This window comes from Camellia sinensis, chromosome 3 (assembly GCF_055761805.1).
Source record: "Camellia sinensis isolate YWXY chromosome 3, ASM5576180v1, whole genome shotgun sequence".
NCBI classification, from domain to species: Eukaryota; Viridiplantae; Streptophyta; class Magnoliopsida; order Ericales; family Theaceae; genus Camellia; species Camellia sinensis.
Genome location: NC_138963.1, coordinates 155,136,426 through 155,154,882, shown reverse-complemented (window position 1 = coordinate 155,154,882; position 18,457 = coordinate 155,136,426). Strand labels below are relative to the sequence as shown.

The 18,457-nt window shown below is 34.3% G+C and overlaps 2 protein-coding genes and 1 pseudogene across 2 annotated transcripts; all 3 read right to left on the bottom strand.

Moving 5' to 3' along the window:
* Positions 1 to 942: 942 nt before the first annotated feature.
* On the bottom strand, positions 943 to 4,219 carry LOC114321251 (wall-associated receptor kinase 2). The gene is made up of 3 exons (XM_028268433.2): positions 3,081 to 4,219; positions 2,785 to 2,964; positions 943 to 2,282 (listed from the first exon to the last, which is right to left on the bottom strand). The coding sequence occupies exons 1-3, from the start codon at positions 3,982 to 3,984 to the stop codon at positions 1,075 to 1,077; spliced, it is 2,292 nt and encodes a 763-aa protein (XP_028124234.2). The 5' UTR covers positions 3,985 to 4,219; the 3' UTR covers positions 943 to 1,074.
* Positions 4,220 to 11,680: 7,461 nt separating this feature from the next.
* LOC145821949 (secreted RxLR effector protein 161 pseudogene) lies at positions 11,681 to 12,184 on the bottom strand (annotated as a pseudogene).
* Positions 12,185 to 14,297: 2,113 nt separating this feature from the next.
* On the bottom strand, positions 14,298 to 15,529 carry LOC145821948 (uncharacterized). The gene is made up of 2 exons (XM_082918518.1): positions 15,324 to 15,529; positions 14,298 to 15,117 (listed from the first exon to the last, which is right to left on the bottom strand). Exons 1-2 carry the CDS (start codon positions 15,527 to 15,529, stop codon positions 14,298 to 14,300), a joined length of 1,026 nt encoding a protein of 341 aa, XP_082774644.1.
* Between the last annotated feature and the right edge of the window lie 2,928 nt (positions 15,530 to 18,457).

The following is an 18,457-nucleotide window of genomic DNA, read 5'->3' as shown; positions in this document are numbered from 1 at the left end:
CAACAACATGATTGACAACTTTGGTTTATATGTGAAATTGCTGAATTTAGACAAAAATATGGTGAGAATAAATTTGCAAAAAGGAAAAAAATAGGACTTATATTGGGAAATTCTACTAAATTACTATTCTTTATATATTCATTTATTTTTGGTTGATTTGGATAAAAAAAAAGTGGAATACATGGAAAGGGCTTAAATTATAGATTTGAAGATAACTGTAGTATGCATCAAATTCAGACTTCGTTCACATATAATCAATTGTAGACTTGAAAGTTAATTGTAGTACACATCAGCTAAGTAGAAAAATTTGGGCTCATCTTGCTTTGATGAACCCACTTTAGGATCATCAAGATAATATGAGGATTTGAGGGCCTGACAAATTGAAAGCCAATTGGTACCACTTGACCAACAAAGCCCTTTAGTTTTTTTTTTTTTTTTTTTTTTGGAGGGGGGGTACATTAGCTGTAACGTGAAAAGTAGTTGTCTGTGGTAATATTCAAATTTTAACTTCCCAATAAAGTGTTAGGATTGTGTCCCATCTGACTTAATCCCAGTTGATTAAGCACTTACTGATCTTGAAGTAATTTAAAGTTGATAAAAAAGCAAATGATGTAAAAGTTTCGGAATTAGGTTGTTTCAGATCGAATATGGGTCCTTCAGGGCTGATCCAATAACTTTGGAAATTCTCCTAAATTATCAAATTTAATTGAAACTGTTAAATTGATCCATCAACTTGTTATCTAACCACACTGCATCAGCTAGGCTTTTAAATGATGATAAAATCATTTGTTTGTGATGATGAAACGAAAAGGTAAAGTGGTACCGGTGGTACTTCATTTATATAGTATGTGTAGACGTGCTCCAAACTGCAAAATTTTATCATTCATTGTTTTTTTTGCATTGGTAACTACCTTTCAAGACAATCATTTGATGCTCAAAGTCTAAATTCAAACAAATTCAACCTCAACATATATAACCAAATATTCAAAACAATTCACAGGGTTATTTGACAAATTGGCTGAAATAAAAATATTACAAAACATCTAATGAACATAGAGCATCATAAGCAACACCTTATCTTCCACTATGAAATGGTGTCATGGCATTGTTTGCTATGCTATCATAAGCTGTTGAATTGCTCATACTAGTGCCACCACCATAAGCATTTGAAAGTTGATCTCCAAGCAAATACTGAGTCTCTTCTAAATTTTTCTTGTCATTTAACCATGAGTTTTTCTCCATCATTCTCAATCCCTCTAGCTCCATTGCCACTTCCTTCATGGTTGGCCTTTCATCACCTTTCACTCTTAAGCATCTGTTTGTTAAACTAGCAACTTCTTTTAGTTGGTCAGCCTTTGCATCATTTATCACCTGTTCATCAACAATTTCAAATAAGCAATCTTCTTTCATTGCTGAAATAAAATACATTGCTAAATTTCTTTCTGCTTCAGGCCTGTCAAAAGAAATTGCTTTCTTGCTAGTTAGCAACTCTACAAGGACAACCCCAAAGCTGTAAACATCACTCCTTTCAGTCAATTGGCTTGTTTGGAAGTACTCTGGGTCCAAGTAACCAAGTGTCCCTTGAACCAATGTGGTTAACTGAGTTTGGTCCATGGGGATCAACCTTGAAGAGCCAAAATCGGATACTTTTGCAACGTAATTGTCGTCTAATAGTATGTTAGTGGACTTAACATCTCTATGAATGATAGGAGTGCTAGCGGCAGAGTGCAAATATGAAAGGGCTGCTGCAGTTTCTGTTGCTATCCTTAAACGATTCTCCCATGTCATTGAGGTTGTGCCACCAACAGTGTGTATGTGGTCATAGAGAGTCCCATTGGTAATAAATTCATAGACTAGTAAAGGAACTTGTGTCTCCAAACAACACCCTAGGAGTTTCACAACATTCCTATGGTTGACTTGGGAGAGAATTATGACTTCGTTAATGAATTGCTCAATTTGGGACTGGCTCTGTTCTGCTACTTTGGCCTTCTTGATGGCAACTACGGTGGTATCTGCTAATACTCCCTTGTAGACTGTTCCTTGGCCACCTTGGCCCAGGATTCTACTTTCATGGTAGTTGTTTGTTGCCTTCTCAAGGTCCTCTGCAGTAAAGATTTTAGCGTATTGTACTGATCCTTCACGCATGGAAAGTTGTTGTTGTAACATGATGCCACCATTTTGCTGAAAGAACTTCTCTCTGAGATTGATGATATTCCTTTGCCTAAATCCACAATATAGCCAGGAGCCACCAAGAAGTAGCACTGATACGCCTATGCTTATGCCTGTCGGGATTGGAATGGAGATGTCAATATCAAGAATTCAAGTTTCAAATTAGTTTTGATCAAACGAAAAAGCCCCCAAAAATGAAGTGTATCATAGATTTAAATTTGGTGTGGAATGCACAACACCCAGAATGAATCTAGTTTACACATTTCATTTTCTGGGTGAAATTTCAACCATATTTGGACAACAATTTTTTCTTTTTTTTTTTTTTGGTTATTCCATTCTTCTTTGACTTTCCAAACACAACCAAGACATGAAAATGGAAAAATAAGATGAGAGAATTGGTTGTTCAGCTTTCTACTTAAATGTTAGTTTGCTGAAACGAAGATACAATGAAACTGGAGATATATCATGTTCAAAGTGTTTGTAATCTGTGCATCAATAATTGGGGACTGTAAAGACGAGAGTCCAAATCACAAGCATCAATGGGTTGAACATAGATGAAACTTTGATCTGTTGACAATTATATAATTAGAACCATGTGGGTGTATGTGTACCTACCCAGTGCAATCTTAATCAAGGGAGGGATGTTGTTGGAATTTGGAATTGGACTGCAACCTGATCCGTCTGTTCTTCCATCACCTTCATAGCCCTCTGGACAAGAACAATTGTATGTGCCAGGTAAATTTTGGCATGTGATGTTGCAGGGGCTTGGGCTTGAAATAACGCACTCATCAATATCTGAAACAGAGAACCACCAAGTTTGATCTTTGATGTCAAATTCGATAGCTACAGTATATAAATCATAGCATCAATATTAAGAAGAAATTGAAAGCTTTCAACATAGTTGTTGTTACCTGAACAACCATTAGGAGAATAAGGGTTCCCTTCATATCCCTGGGAGCAATTGCAGCGATACCCAGGACCATTGTCAAAGTCATAACAGTGGCTATTAGCCTTGCAAGCAAAACTAGTTAGATTTTTTTTGGCTTCATTACATCTTTGGTTCCCTACTGCCCAATCAAGCACCACTGGAACCATTGATCTATTTTGTAAGTTTGCAAGATCTACAGAAGAGAAGGCATAATTAGTTTCTTCAGCTACAAAAGCATAACTGCACGGATTGAACTCCCAAACACGGGTATGTTTGTCATGGCTACTAACATTGAATTTGAAACTCGTCACTCCTTTTGGGATACTTTTCTCACAGCAGCCAATGCCAGAACAAGAGCCGTTGATCACTTTGTTGATATTGTCACATTGTGACCAGCAACCCGTGCTATAGTTTTGTCCGTCAAAACCCTCAATAACACCGTAGGTGTCACAGCCTATGGCTATGAACTTATTTCGGGTGATTGAGATGGGGAATTTGCCGGAGCTGACTGAGATTTGATTGTTGAAAACCTGAACCCCCTGTTTATTGTAGCAATCACGCGCTATTTGGGATGATATGTGCAATTCACCAGAAAGAAGTATGTCTCTGATCTCTATGCTAGCATCACTCGTATTTAAATATAGCTTGTGAGGGTCGGTGGAGTGGTCACAAGTAACATGAAAATGTTCTTCCATGTAGCATCCTTCCTTTGTGCCAAATGGGTACGGGACTTTAATTTGATCGCAAGTACGTGAGCAACCAGATGAGGTTTCGTCAGCAGCGGAAGCAGCAGCAGCAGCAAGAACAGCTGATCCCAAAACCCATGCTAACATAGGCTGCAGAAGCATCCTAGGTAAATACATGGGTAGAGTTAGCTTTCTAGGCATGAGATAGTTTTGTGGTTGTATATATCATTCCAAGCTGCAGGAGCAATTTAGGAAGAACAAGAAAACTCTGTAGGCTGTGTTTGAAAAATAAACAACTACATCATCCAAATAGGTCTAGTCTTTCTTAACAACCGGTTGATAATGCCACAATAAGATTACCTCAATTTTCTCAAGTTAGGTAATGATTTTCATACTTTGGTCAGGTCACTGTCACCACGAAAGTTAAACATCATATGTGTACTTTTCGCGAGTACTAAAAGTCTTCTATGCTTTTATTCTTCGGTAGTTATGTCCTTGGACAGGGATGACCATTGATTCAATGGTAAAACCTTGGCCTAATAACTTTGAGGTTATCGGCATTGTTTTTTTTTTTTTTGGTAGTTATGTCCTTGGACCCTCATGAGATACTTTCTGTGAATTACTCATCATATTTTCCTTCTACTAGACATTCACACCACGAACAAACTTAATTTGTTTTTATTCTCCTCTTCCGTTTTTTAAGTTTTACTTAGAAATTCTTACCACCTGGCACAAAAATATGAGTTCCCCACTTGTATTTATTAATTGATCCCACTATTTTTGTGCTTAGTGATCAAAATTTTGTTTATTCAGAGCATTATTTATTTATTTATTCAGTTATTTTATTTTAAAACTTCCAGTTAGCATTGGTCTCCTCGGCCACCCACGGACCAATAGCTGACTGAGTCATTTGAATTCATGGAAAGTATTGATGTGTAGAGCTTTAAAATTTTGCTGTCTTTGGATAAGGATTTGTATTTTTTTCACAAGGATAAGATTTTTCCAAGCAAAAATGGTTTAAAAGACTTGGATAAGAATTTTCCGCCATAATTTTTCTCTAAGGCTCCATTTGATTAGAAAGAAAATTTGCAAGTATTTTATTAAGATGAAAATTTTGTAATGGAGAAATTTAAAAGTTTAGTTATAAATAACTTACAAATTTTCTTGTGCTTTCTTTTATTTTCTGTAAGAAATTCAAAATTAGTTACAATATTAATATGGATTGTATATGAAAATTAATTTTCTTCTACTTTCTACCACTTTCAAGCTAAACGAGTTCATAAAAGTTAAATTTTTTTCTCATTCCCTCACTTTCTACCTGTTTCATCCTAAATAAACTAAGCTTAATAATCTTGTTATGCCATTTTTTTTTTATTATTATTTTTTTTCAATCGATAGGATAGTAATTGCAAGTATGAAAAATATTTACATCATCAAATAGACTATTAGTCCACAATAACTAGAAAGTCAATAAAGCCTAACGTAACCAATAAATCAAGCCCAAGCCCAAGTCTAAGTCCAACAATCAAATAAATTATCACTACAAAGGGTATCAAACCCCTCTCCATACAAATTCAACCCGATACTTCACACTACAAAGTGTGTTACACAACTATTAGACCAAATGTCCCAATTATCTTGTTATGCCTTTACTAGACGGAAACATGTTACTAAATTGTATAATTCAACTGTTCAAGTTTAAAACACAATCGTGTATTACCCACGATTCTAAGTTTTGAAATGGTGTATTACCCATGGAGGAATTATCTTGTCTTCCAGAAATTCCAATTAGGCCGTGTACCCTTTTAAGTCTATTACTTGTTTTATGTAAATACATAGGAGAAAAAATAAGAAATAATGGATATGCAACTAATAGAATTGTAAAAACATACCATATAAGATATGTGGCGAACCTATGTAATAATTTTTCATTACCCACGATTTTTAGTTTCATTTGTCAGACTCGTTCTTGTCGATGCTCTAGTCCAAGAAACAATCTATGGTGCTTACTAACCCAAAAATCATTTTCTGGACATTAATACAAACAGCTCCATTTTCCATCTCAATACATTGCATTGAAGTTGGTTTAAATGTGAAGTTGATGAAATTGAACAAAAGCATTGTAAGACTAAATTTGAAAAAGTATTTATAAAAAATAAATAAATAAAATATTTTCAGAAATTCTACTAGTTTTATGTTTTTTGAAAATTTAAATTTTCAAAAAAAATATTATTTTCTTTTCTTTTAAGTTGATTTGAATAAACATTTAGAATATGCAAACACGATGAGATTATGACAGAAATGACTTAATTATGATATAAAAGTTTAAAGCCTACCACGACACATTTCTTTTTAGGCAATTTTGGAACGTTTCTTAAGCAATTTATTCAACATGTCATTTTTTTTTTTTTGTCCTTACAAAATAAAATGGATTCTAATTATAGATTTCGGGGTCGGAAATTAAAAACTGGGAATTTGAATCCATTTTTTAGAAAGACTTGTGCACATACTCGTAACTGTAGGAATTTTTTTGGTTCATCTTTCTTTGATTGTTGCCATTAGTTTGCTCTAGCAATCAGACTGACCTACGTTTGAAAGCATTCAAGACTGGCCTGGCCCAATGCGGGCAAGATTCTTTCTAGGGCCCCAAATTCTAAAAAAACTAGGCCCCAAAATATTTAAGTCGTAATATTACTAGTTCGAAATTGAAGCCCAGCCCAATATTCTTTAATTTCAACACACAACATGAAAGGCCCAAAAAAAATTTCGGGTGTACACATATAATTATAAAATGTAATGGGTGAAGTTTGTAAATAACAAAATCTTATCAATTTGATTTTTAGTGCATATAGGGATAGCCACGGGGTGGGTTTGGAGCGGATTTATCCTCCTCCAACCCCCACCAATAAAACCGCACCTCCGCTACAAGTGGAATATTTCAATCTCACCCTTGTCCCTGTGAATACCCGACCACATTTGCAATTGCAAACAAAAATGGGACCAACAAGGAAAAAAACTTAAACATAGCACATTTCAAATTGCAATTCCTCATGCACATTCCATATTCCAAACAAGAATATTTACAAAATCATACACCATTTTTAGGTTTCTCTACTTTTAGGATTTTCTTATTTCTAATTAATAATATATATATATATATATATATATTATTAATTATATTGGGTTGGGTTTAGATCGGAGGAGGCCATCCTTACGCCCATCCCACCCTCGTTTGGCGGGATCAAAATGTAATCCACTCCTGTTCTGCGTAAGTGTCGGTTCAGGTAATATCTGTTCCATTTGAATCGAGTATGAACCCCGTGGATTGGGTTAATATGGTCATCCCTAAGTGCATTATCTATTCCCGATTACAAACACAACTCTCATTGAAGCAAAAGGAATGCGCGGCGAGTTCAAATCTACCCATGACGAAGCAATGATTTTTTTATTTTTTTTTGAAAATAATTTTGTTAATTTTTATTTAATTTAAACTTTGTCCTACTTTTGTTTTGCTATGATTGCATATTCCCTTCAATTGTTGGTGAATTTCTGTGGGTATTCTTTGGATTCTCTACATACTTCCTAGTTCCTTCGTGAAGATATTGGGTGAAATTTTGTTCATACAGCTTACAAAATTCAAATTTTTTATTGTCCAAAGTAATGGGTCAATAATTTTGAATAGAGAGAATGCTCACTTTTTGGGACCAATCACACACTTTATGAGTATGCGGACAAAATCATTTTCCATGACGGCTATCATTTAAAATATCTTGCTGATTTTAGAATCTAAAGTCGAACGAAAAATATCTTGCTGATTTTAGAATACAAAGTTGAACGACTCTTAAGAGTGATTGTCGACTTCCAAATTCTTAGAGCATCTTCAATACTAATAAACATTTTATTTATTTAAATATTACTATAAAGTATACATTTTATTTTGTCTATCAATTATTTTATATTTCTAATCTAATCATACTCTTTATTTTAACTATTCATCTAAATACTATTAATTTTATAAAAGACCACATCAGCAACAAAGATGGAGAGAAATGATCCTAATGATTAAATACATTTTGCCTAACCTTGAAGACTAGCTACATATATAGCTAGTGAATGTGAGTTGAACTAAAATGTCTAATCATATGTCTAGTTCATTGAAATTGAAAAAAGTGAGTCGTATTAGAAATTTTGACTAACAAACATTATATACCTAGTGAGTTGAAGATGCTCGATCGCATGAATTTTGCCTCAATTTATTATGTCAATGTCTCATAATTTTTAATTGAAAAAAGATTGACTCTTAAAAAAGTTTATCTTAATTTACTCAAAATATCATGGCAAGTGACATGTCAATTTTTTATTTTTCACAAATTCAACTAGGTAAGACACAACTCTCTTGTCATGTAATTTAAAAATAAAAATAAAAATAAATAAAATCTTAAAATTTAAAATGTAATGGGACTCACATACAATCAGATGTGTCGGCAAGAAACGTTGGTGATGGTGGCAATGGTGGTAAGGACAAACAGATCGACTTGAGGGATTGAGATCGATGACCCATTGATGTAGAACAAGTAGCAGGGGAATTCTTGAAACAATTAGACCAGCAAAAGGCAAGGAAGAAGCCAAATTGAGAGTAATAGCGACACTTTTGTGACGAGCTCGAAATTATCTCACATTTAGTGGTCTGATCACAAACGACGCTTTGAATCAAAGTCATTGTTGTCCCGGTAGTGATGAACGGTAGATTTTATCCAAATTCCTTTGTTTAGGCCTTCAAATTATGATTTTATCATTTTAGGAAAGTTTTATTTTGAAAATAACTTTATTATGAGAAGGCAATTTTTAGAGGGAAATAGGGTCACTGCTGTGCTAAAGGCATAGCAATGACTGTTGTGCCTCAATTTGAGCTATATTATGAGCTTATTTTTATGATCCGAACCATTCATTTTGTAGAATTTGTTGAGTACTTCATTCTTACCAAAAATCATATTAATTGGATATCAATAACTATAAGATCGATGACCAAAAATTAAAAAAATAAGTTTTTCTTTTGAGAAATAGCATAAAAAACATGTAATTCGATCACATAGTTATTGATATCCGATTAATATGATTTTTGGTAGGCAAGAAGTACTCAACAAACCTTACAAAATCAATAGTTTGAATCATAAAAATAAGCCCATAATACACCTCAAATAAAGGCACAACAGTCACTACTGTGCCTTTAGCACAGTAGTGACCCCATTTCCTTTTTAGAGCCATCTGTTTTGGTGTGTTTCTAAGGAATCTTTTCCATCCAATAAAATAAAAAGGGTAAATTATATTGACTTCTCTTGATATTTGAAGAAAATATAATAAGTTTCATAGTTTTAATGTAACTATAATGACCTCTATTCTGTTAAGGTTAAAAGCACTAAAATTAATATGCAGATAGTATAAAGACATAGATATATAAGGTAAAATATAACATTCAATGTAAAAGATATGAGAGAATCATTTTTTCATTTATATGACTAATGAATAGGGATGACAATGAGGATCCTATTCTATTATACCCATGGAGACCTAACCCAAATATATGGATTTTTTTCTTTTTTCTTACCCGTTGGGTCGGTTAAGTGGTGTTTTTTTAAATATTCATAGGATATGGGTTGAAGATGGGTATCTGCCCATTTCCCCCATATGTTGTGTTTGGAATCTCCATTTTTCTGTTCCTTTTTCCAAGTGGAAGAATCGAAATGTAGCTATTCAATTCTTCAATTCCATAATGTTTTAACTAAAATGAAACCACAGAGAGAGAAAGAGAATAGTGGAGAAACAAAGTTGAGGGTGTAATGAAAGAAAGAGGAAAATGGCGAGTTACAAAATAAATAAATGTGGACACGTCACACTTCCCCTTTATCCACTCTAACTCTGACTCTCACTCTCCTTCACTTTAAATCATGTCCCGTTTAACAATTTCTTTTCTTTTTTTTTTTTTTGTGAAATAAAAAAATTAATTTTTTTGAAATGTTTTTTTAGTTAAATAGTAGATTATTATGAAAAAAATAAAAATTAATTAATATGAACGATTCAACATTTTATTTTTATTTTTACTTCTTAATTTTTTCCAATTAAGAAAACAACAAACCAAATAAGGCCGCTATCTAAATGTCAATTTGGATAGTCATATGAACAAAAAAAGAATACTAATAATGCAATATAAGTTTTTTTATTATTTTATTTTATTTTTTATGTATCTAATTAAATTTAGAGTAAATTACGTTTACTTCTCTTGATATTTGAAGTATATACAGTCTACACACTTCTTTGATCTTTTTTATCCTTGTGTAGATTTTGTTGCTGGACTGTTGCTGCTGTTGAAATGTTGCTGCTGCTGGAGTGTTGCTGCTGTAAGAAACTTGTAAAAAAATTAGAGTTGAAATGTCAAAGAATGCACATTGTTGAATTGGGAGTTGAAATGTCAAAGAATGCACATTGGGAGTTTAGTGTGGAGAATGAGCTCTGGTGGCTAATAACATTTTGACACAGACCCGTCATAACAAGCACAAGTTACAGGATGCATAATGCCTAACTCTCCTTCCTCAAGCGAAATATTTGTAATAGGGATGTCACTTTTCCGTAAACATGGTTTGGAGTCGGTGCAATTAATCAAAAAATGTTCATTAATATAACATTTCTCTTTCACGCCTAATGGGTATGAAACATTTACATTTCCGCAATAGTTCAAGCAGCCAAGATTTTTTAAATCTTGCTCTGTTGATGGTGCTGCAATTGTTGCTGCTGATAATGACAATACCACCACCACTACTACTTGTACTAGTACTAGCATGGTGATGATGGGTTGTAGCTGCAATTGCATTCCTTATGAAGAAGCCATGTTTGGCTTGCTTCTTTCTAGCTTCTTGGTAAGCGCTTCTCTCTATTCAATTCTACTTTTGTAAAAACCAAAATATACGAACCAAATAAGCTTTTGTTACCAAATTTTCAAAGTAAATGAAAACAAAAATTGAAAATATGAAACAAAAATGTACACAAAACGACTCTAATAAGCCAAAACATATATCCATAGAAGAAAATCCAATAAATTGAAAAAGTGTCTAATACATGCTTAAATAAAACTATATGTTAAGCTCGCATCCTAAACTACTCTTAACCAAAGCATACAACTTCCATTTAAAAGGCAATCATATGTGCACATGACCGAACAATGTTCCCAGCAAGCCAAAGATGATAGTAGAGAGCATGCAGCCAAAACCAATCAAACTCGAAGATGTCATGCAATGCAATGCAAACACTAGAATTAGGTAGATAGGATAGTATATACTGTTAGCTTTTGATAAAACTCTCTCTAGAATGAACTATTATTTTGTATTGAATTTTTCTTACTTATTGATTTCTTTGCCCATAGGCTTACATCCTTTTATATAGAGAAGTTTATACATAAGTTCAATAAACAAGATCCATGAACCTAAACAACCTTACAACTAACTAGGTACATGAATATAATCTAGACAATGAACCTAATAAATATAAAATACTTGAATATAAAAATACATGAATACAAAGAAAGCATGAACCCAATGTATCCAATGTATCTAATGTATGCAATGTAAATATGGCATTAATTTTAATATTCCCCTTTAATGCCCTATTGTGTAATACCCAATATTTCTTTAAAAAATTCAAACTTGTCCCTTGATAGAGCATTGGTGAAGATATCTGCAACTTGATCTTCAGTCTTGCAATAATTGATTTGAATCTCATCACCTTCCACAGCTTCTCTAATGAAATGATGTTTGATAGCAATGTGTTTGGTATGAGAATGATAGACGAGATTCTTTGTCATAGCAGTAGCAGACTTGTTATCACACATAATTGGAATAGCTTCACCTTACTTCTCACCAAAATCATCCAAAATTGTTCTTAGCCAAATTGTTTGTGTAGTTGCCAATGATGCAGAAATATATTTAGCCTCAACAGATGATTGTGCCACAGTTTGTTGTTTCTTGGATGATCGTGAAATTATGCTCGATCTAAGAGAAAATGCATACCCAGAAGTGCTCTTCATATCATCAATACATTCGCCCCAATCACTATCACAAAATCCAAGTAACTTTGCATCAACAAATTTTTCATAAAAAATTCCATAATCAAGTGTACCTTGAATGTATCTCAGCACTCTTTTTGCAACCCCAAAATGAACTTGGCTTGGACTGTGCATAAATTGAGACAATAAACTTGTAGCATACATGATGTCTGGTCTTGTAGCAATTACGTACAACAAACTTCCAACCAAACTTCTATAACAAGATGCTTCAGCTTCTTTGCTTCCATCTTCCTTTGACAACTTTTCATTCACAAACAAGGGAGTAGCAACTGCTTTGCAATTCTTCATTTTGAATTTCTCAAAAAGTGTTTGAGCATACTTCTTTTGGAAAATAAAAACACCACCATTGTTTTGGTAGATTTCAATGCCTAAAAAATGATGCAATAGCCCCAAATCACTCATTTCATATTTCTTCATCATCTCTCTTCTAAATCTTCAATCAATTTTTCATCACTACTGGTAAAAACCAAATCATCAATGTAAAGTGAAACAATGAGAATACCGGTTGTACCTTGCCTCTTGATGTACAAAGTTGGCTCACTTTTGCATTTTTGAAAACCCTTTTCACTAAAGTAAGCATCAATTTCACTATACCATGCCCAGGGTGCTTGCTTTAGGCCATATAAAACCTTCTTCAACTTGTACACTTTATCTTCTTTACCGTTGACAACAAAGCCTTGAGGTTGATCAACATACACCTCTTCTTCTAATTTTCCTTTCAAAAATGTTGATTTTACATCAAGTTAGTGCAAGAACCAACTTTTTTGAGCCGCCAAAGAAATGATAGCTCTAATTGTATCAAGTCGAGCCACAGGAGCAAAAGTTTCTTAGAAATCAATTCCAGGTTGTTGTGAATACCCTTTCGCCACAAGTCTTGCTTTGTTCTTTTGAATAGAGCCATCCGAATTGAACTTTGTTTTGAAAATTCACTTCACACCAATTATTTCTTTTCCTTTCAGTTTCTCCACTAGCTCCCAAGTCTTGTTCTTCTCAATCACATGAATTTCATCTTCCGTTGCTTTATTCCATACTTCATCTTTAATTGCCTTTTCAAAATTTTCAGGTTCAACAATGCATAAATTGCATCTTGCATACACATCACTAAGACTCCTTATATTTCTTGGAGTTGAACTTGAAGATGAAGAACTTGAACTTGAACTTGGACTTGGATTTGGAGAAGATTGTGAACTAGCGATGGGTGACAATCTTTGTGGAGATTCAAGAGTTGCAACATCTTCAACTTGTGGACTTTCCGATTCTTCATTGAAAGCAATGCTTTGATCTTGGACTTCCTTTTCCTTCCAATCAAAAGACGCCTTCTCATCAAAGAGAACATCTCTACAAATAATCACCTTCTTTTGATCCAAACTGAAGAGTCTATAGCCTTTGGATTGCAAGTTATAACCCACAAAGATGCATTTCTTACTATTTTCATCAAGCTTGTGCCTCACTTCTTTTGGAACATGAGCATAACAAATGCAACCAAGCACCTTCAAGTGATTCACCGATTCCTTCCCCTCCTAGCTTCAAATGGAGTTTTGTCCTTAAGAGCTTTTGTTGGACATCTATTCATCAAGTAAACTGCTGTATACACTGCCTCACCCCAAAAAGTTTTGGGTAGCTCCTTCTCATGTAGCATAGACTTGGACATCTCCTTTATGGTTCTATTCTTCCTTTCCGCCACACCATTTTGTTATGGAGTGTACCCAGCGGTCAATTGCCCTTCCATACCAATATCTTCACAAAATTTCATAAACTCGTTTGAGTTGTATTCTCCGCCTCTATCACTTCTCAATACTTTCATCAAACAACCACTTTGTCTTTCAACAAGATTTTGAAATTTCTTGAAGATAGAAAAAACTTCACTCTTTTGTCTCGTGAAATACACCCAAGTCATTCTAGTAAAATTATCAATAATAATAATGAAGTACTTGTTACCTCCATGAGTTGGTGTATCCATACGTCCGCACCCATCGGTATGGACAAGCTCCAATGGTGCTTTAGCTCTCCATGCTTTCTCCTTTGGAAATGACTCCCGGCGATGCTTTCCAAGTGCACAACCTTCACAAATATGTTGCACTTCATGAATGGTCGGCAACCCAAAAACCATATTCTTTTGTTGTAGATGCTTTAAGCTTTGAAAATTCAAGTGCCCAAATCTTATATGCCAAAGCCATGAATCATCAATCACATCCATCTTCAAAGTCGCATTTTTGCTATATCGGAAAATGAGAGGAAAACTTCTATTCTTCTCCATCTTGATTTTTGCTACAACTTGCCTTTTCCCCCATTTGTCTAAAATTTTGCAAAAATTTCTTCTCCATCTTGATTTTTTCTACAACTTGTCTTTTCCCCCTTTGTCTAAAATTTTGCAAAAATCTTCTTCAAAGTGAACAAGGTATCAATGCTCCATAAGTTGTCCAACACTTAGGAAATTTTGCTCCAAGTCTGGAACTAGGAGAACATCGTAAATCAATCTTGTACCCATCTTGGTTTCTATAGAAATAGTACCTTTTCCTTTTGTTTGGACTAAGGCACCATTCCCCATTTTTACTTGAGAATTGGAGGAGGCATCCATTTTTAGAAAAATGCTTTCATCTTCTGTTATGTGATTGCTACATCCGCTATCGAGAAACCATACATCCTTGTTTTGATCCGATGCCTTGTGACAAGCATAGAACATGCGCCCTTCACTTTCTTGCTCCTTGGAAAAATTAGCTTGTTGAGTGCTCTTAACTTGGCAATCCTTCTTGAAACGCCCAAATTTGTTGCAATTGTAACATTTTGGCTTTCCCCAAAACCAATAATCTTTATCAACATGATTGCTTCGGTTGCAAATTCCACACCTTTGTTGAGTGGACTCTTCATTTGCCTTTCTTTGAAAATTAGACCTTCCTCTTCCTCTTGCATTTCTTGCTCTTCCATTTTCATTTCTTCCTCTTCCTCTTCCTCTTCCTTGGGTATTAGAAGTACTAACATTGAGCTTGGATTGAAAGGCATTTTCAATTGACTTTTCAGATTGCCTACTCAACTTTTGCTCATATGTTTTAATTGAACCCATCAATTCTTCAATACTCAAATAAGCAAGATCTTTATTTTCTTCAATGACAACAACAATAGGATTGTATTTCTCCGACAAACTTATCAAAATTTTCTCAACAACTCTTTGATTAGTAATACTATCCCCATAAATTTTCATTTGGTTCACAAGTTCCATAACTCTAGAAAAATAATCATTCAACAATTCTATATCTTTCATTTTTATATTTTCAAAATCTCTTTTCAATGATTGAAGTTTGATGGTTCTCACTTTCAAGTTGCCTCTATACTCTTTCTGAAGAATATCCCATGCCCCTTTTACTTTTGTTACATTGATAATTCTTGGAAAGATTGCTTCTGAAACTCCTTGTTGAATCAAAGAGAGAACCTTGAATCCTTCTTCCTTTGCTCTTTTAGTTGGTTCTTTTGGGGATATGTCAAAGCTCCTTCATCTTCAGGTCCCTCGAACCCATTCTCAACAAGATCCCAAAGATCCGTATAGACAAAAATAGTTCTCATTTTTACATACCAAAAATCAAAATTTTCACCATTAAAGATAGGAGTAGATACATTTTGGTTGTTGGAATTTGCCATGGACATCAGTTTGTTCTTCTTTGGGGCTTGTTTTCCTGTATCTGATCTCTACGCCTAGCTTGTTCTTGACCCAACCAAAGCTCTGATACCACTTCTGTTAGCTTTTGATAAAACTCTCTCTAGAATGAACTATTATTTTGTATTGAATTTTTCTCACTTATTGATTTCTTTGCCCATAGGCTTACATCCTTTTATATAGAGAAGGTTACACATAAGTTCAATGAACAAGATCCATGAACCTAAACAACCTTACAACTAACTAGGTACATGCATATAATCTAGACAATGAACCTAATAAATATAAAATACTTGAATATAAAAATATATGAATACAAAGAACGCATGAACCCAATGTATCTAATGTATGCAATGTAAATATGACATTAATTTTAACATAGATGTCTGCCTCAAAAAAACCTTTAAAACATTTTTCTTGGCTATTGTTTTTTGAACCGTTATGTTTGGATTTGCTTCGATTTGCCTTCTTGATTAGCACTCTCTTGAAGGATGTATAGAAGGTTTTAAGATGGTGTTCTGATGGTGCATAAATGAAAGGCTCTCTTGTTTAATTTCCTAATACTTTACTTTGACTCCTCTTTATAGGCTTAGAATGCTTGTGACTCCGGAGGTTCTATGACTACACATTTAAGAATCTCTTACTTTTTTTACTTAGGAAATGACTTAAAATTTTAACAAGTCACTTTCTGCAATACCTTACAACAATCAATAATGAGTCTTTCAGATTCAAGAAATTACAAAATATGACAAGAAAGAAGATATAGAAATTAGAGACCTCATTTCACCAAATAAAAATACAGCATCCGCAACCATGGAGGATATTATTTCCTCCGATGTCTGTAGCTAGTTTTGTAACGCCCTCAAAATAATAACATTAAACCCTTCAATATAAACATGCATTTAGATACAAAAGATCTACATTTCCTCACATAATTAGAGTACCTCATTACAAAAGTAGTACTTGTCAACAACAAGAATAAATGCCCTACGGGCTTATAGCTTTCCAAGTTAACACTTGGTTATAAAAGAGAGTATTGACTCGGTTACACATTAAGCCCTTGGCAATGAATTTACATGTAATACATCAAAAAGGAGATAATAGAACAAGAGTCTGCCCGCCTCTAGCCTCCCAAACTATGTCCTTGGAAGTGGCAAGTACCTGTACCTGAAATGATGTTCCCATATAGGGTGAGCCACAGCCCAGCAGAGATATACTAAACCAACTATAAACAATGCCTAAAAGATTAGCAACTGAAAGATGGTCGATACTTACACCTCTACTTACATCTTATTTCAATTCCAAGACAACCAAGGCTATGTTACATTTCACTTTTCATTTCTTATTCAACTATGAGTTTGAAAACAAGGCTCAGTATTCTGGCCAAAACATTTGATGATGTATCAATAATACATGAACTACTACCATACTTCACAAACGACGATGATATACATTTTAGCTCTATATCAAATCAAACAAACTCTTCAATAGATAAGCATGTGAGCTACATCACTACTACAACAGATAAGCATATGAGCTATATCAACATTTCAATAGATAAGCATAAGAGCTATATCAACATCACAACAGACAAGCATGTTACACATCCACAGATAAGCGTATTAGCTGTATCCACACTTCACTAGACAAGCATATTAGTTGTATCTACACTTCACTAGACAAGCATATGAGCTGTGTCTACACTTCACTAGACAAGCATATGAGCTGTATCTACACTTCACTAGACAAGCATATGAGCTGTATCTACAGAGTTCATCCCCCATCTCCTCCCAATCCTATCCGGTTTAGAGGTACATCCCCCATCTTCCCCTAAACCGTGGAGTACATCCCCCATCTCCTCCTCTACACATAATGCATATAAACACATTAGTCATATACGCAATCACTCAATACATACAATTAATGTATTCTACCAACCATCTACACATAACGCAATATAAACACATTGGTCATATACGCAATCACTCAATACATACACTTAATGTATTCTACCAACCGTCATACTCTATGACACATCCGATTGATTAGTTTTAATTTGCCTAATCATCATGCATTGTCTACAACAATCAACACTACCCTCCACCGGTAGCCCAAAGCAATTATTTCTAAGCAGGAAATAAATGCACAAATGGATAATATATCAACATTTTAACTAGATGAGGAATAAAAGATTCGTCTACACTCTTTAGTCACATACATTCCCAATTTTAACATTCTCAATTCAATTCCTCATTTTCTTCAATTAATCATATGGATTAATTAATTAATCCAATTAGGGCAAATCACCATAGTTTACAAAACAACCCTAAGGTTCCATTTCCATCAATGTCCCAACATTAATCTCATTTCTCTATGCCTAACATGCATATAGGTTTATATATTTAAAACCCCAACTTTTGTAAAATTACACAAAGGCCCAAACTTTCTCAAAATTACCCAACAACCCCCAACATATCAAAATGCTAAAATTCAAAGACAAAGCTCATAAGATGGAGTAGGTTATCCCTACCTCGAATGATGGGACCCAACGAATAAGATGAAGAAACGGAAATGCTCCAAATCTCAAAATTTTCAGATTAAAAGATAGCCCTCTACGATCAACACAACTTTTGTAAAGGCCCAAGGTGAGAAAACAACTCCTACTAGATCAATTCTAAGAGAGAAGTTAGGGTTTTAGAGTGAGGTGCTCTCCAATGGAGGTTTTGAAAAAGTAAGAGAGAGAAAGGAAATCAAAAAGTGATCAAAAAAAGTGATTTCACGGACTGATATAAAAACAGGTCCGCTCGAGCGTACAACACCCCGCTCGAGCGTCAGACACAGGTTCACGCTCGAGCGTCCCAAGATCCGCTCGAGCGCCGGATGCACTCTCCCAGAATTTTCTGCAGATGTCC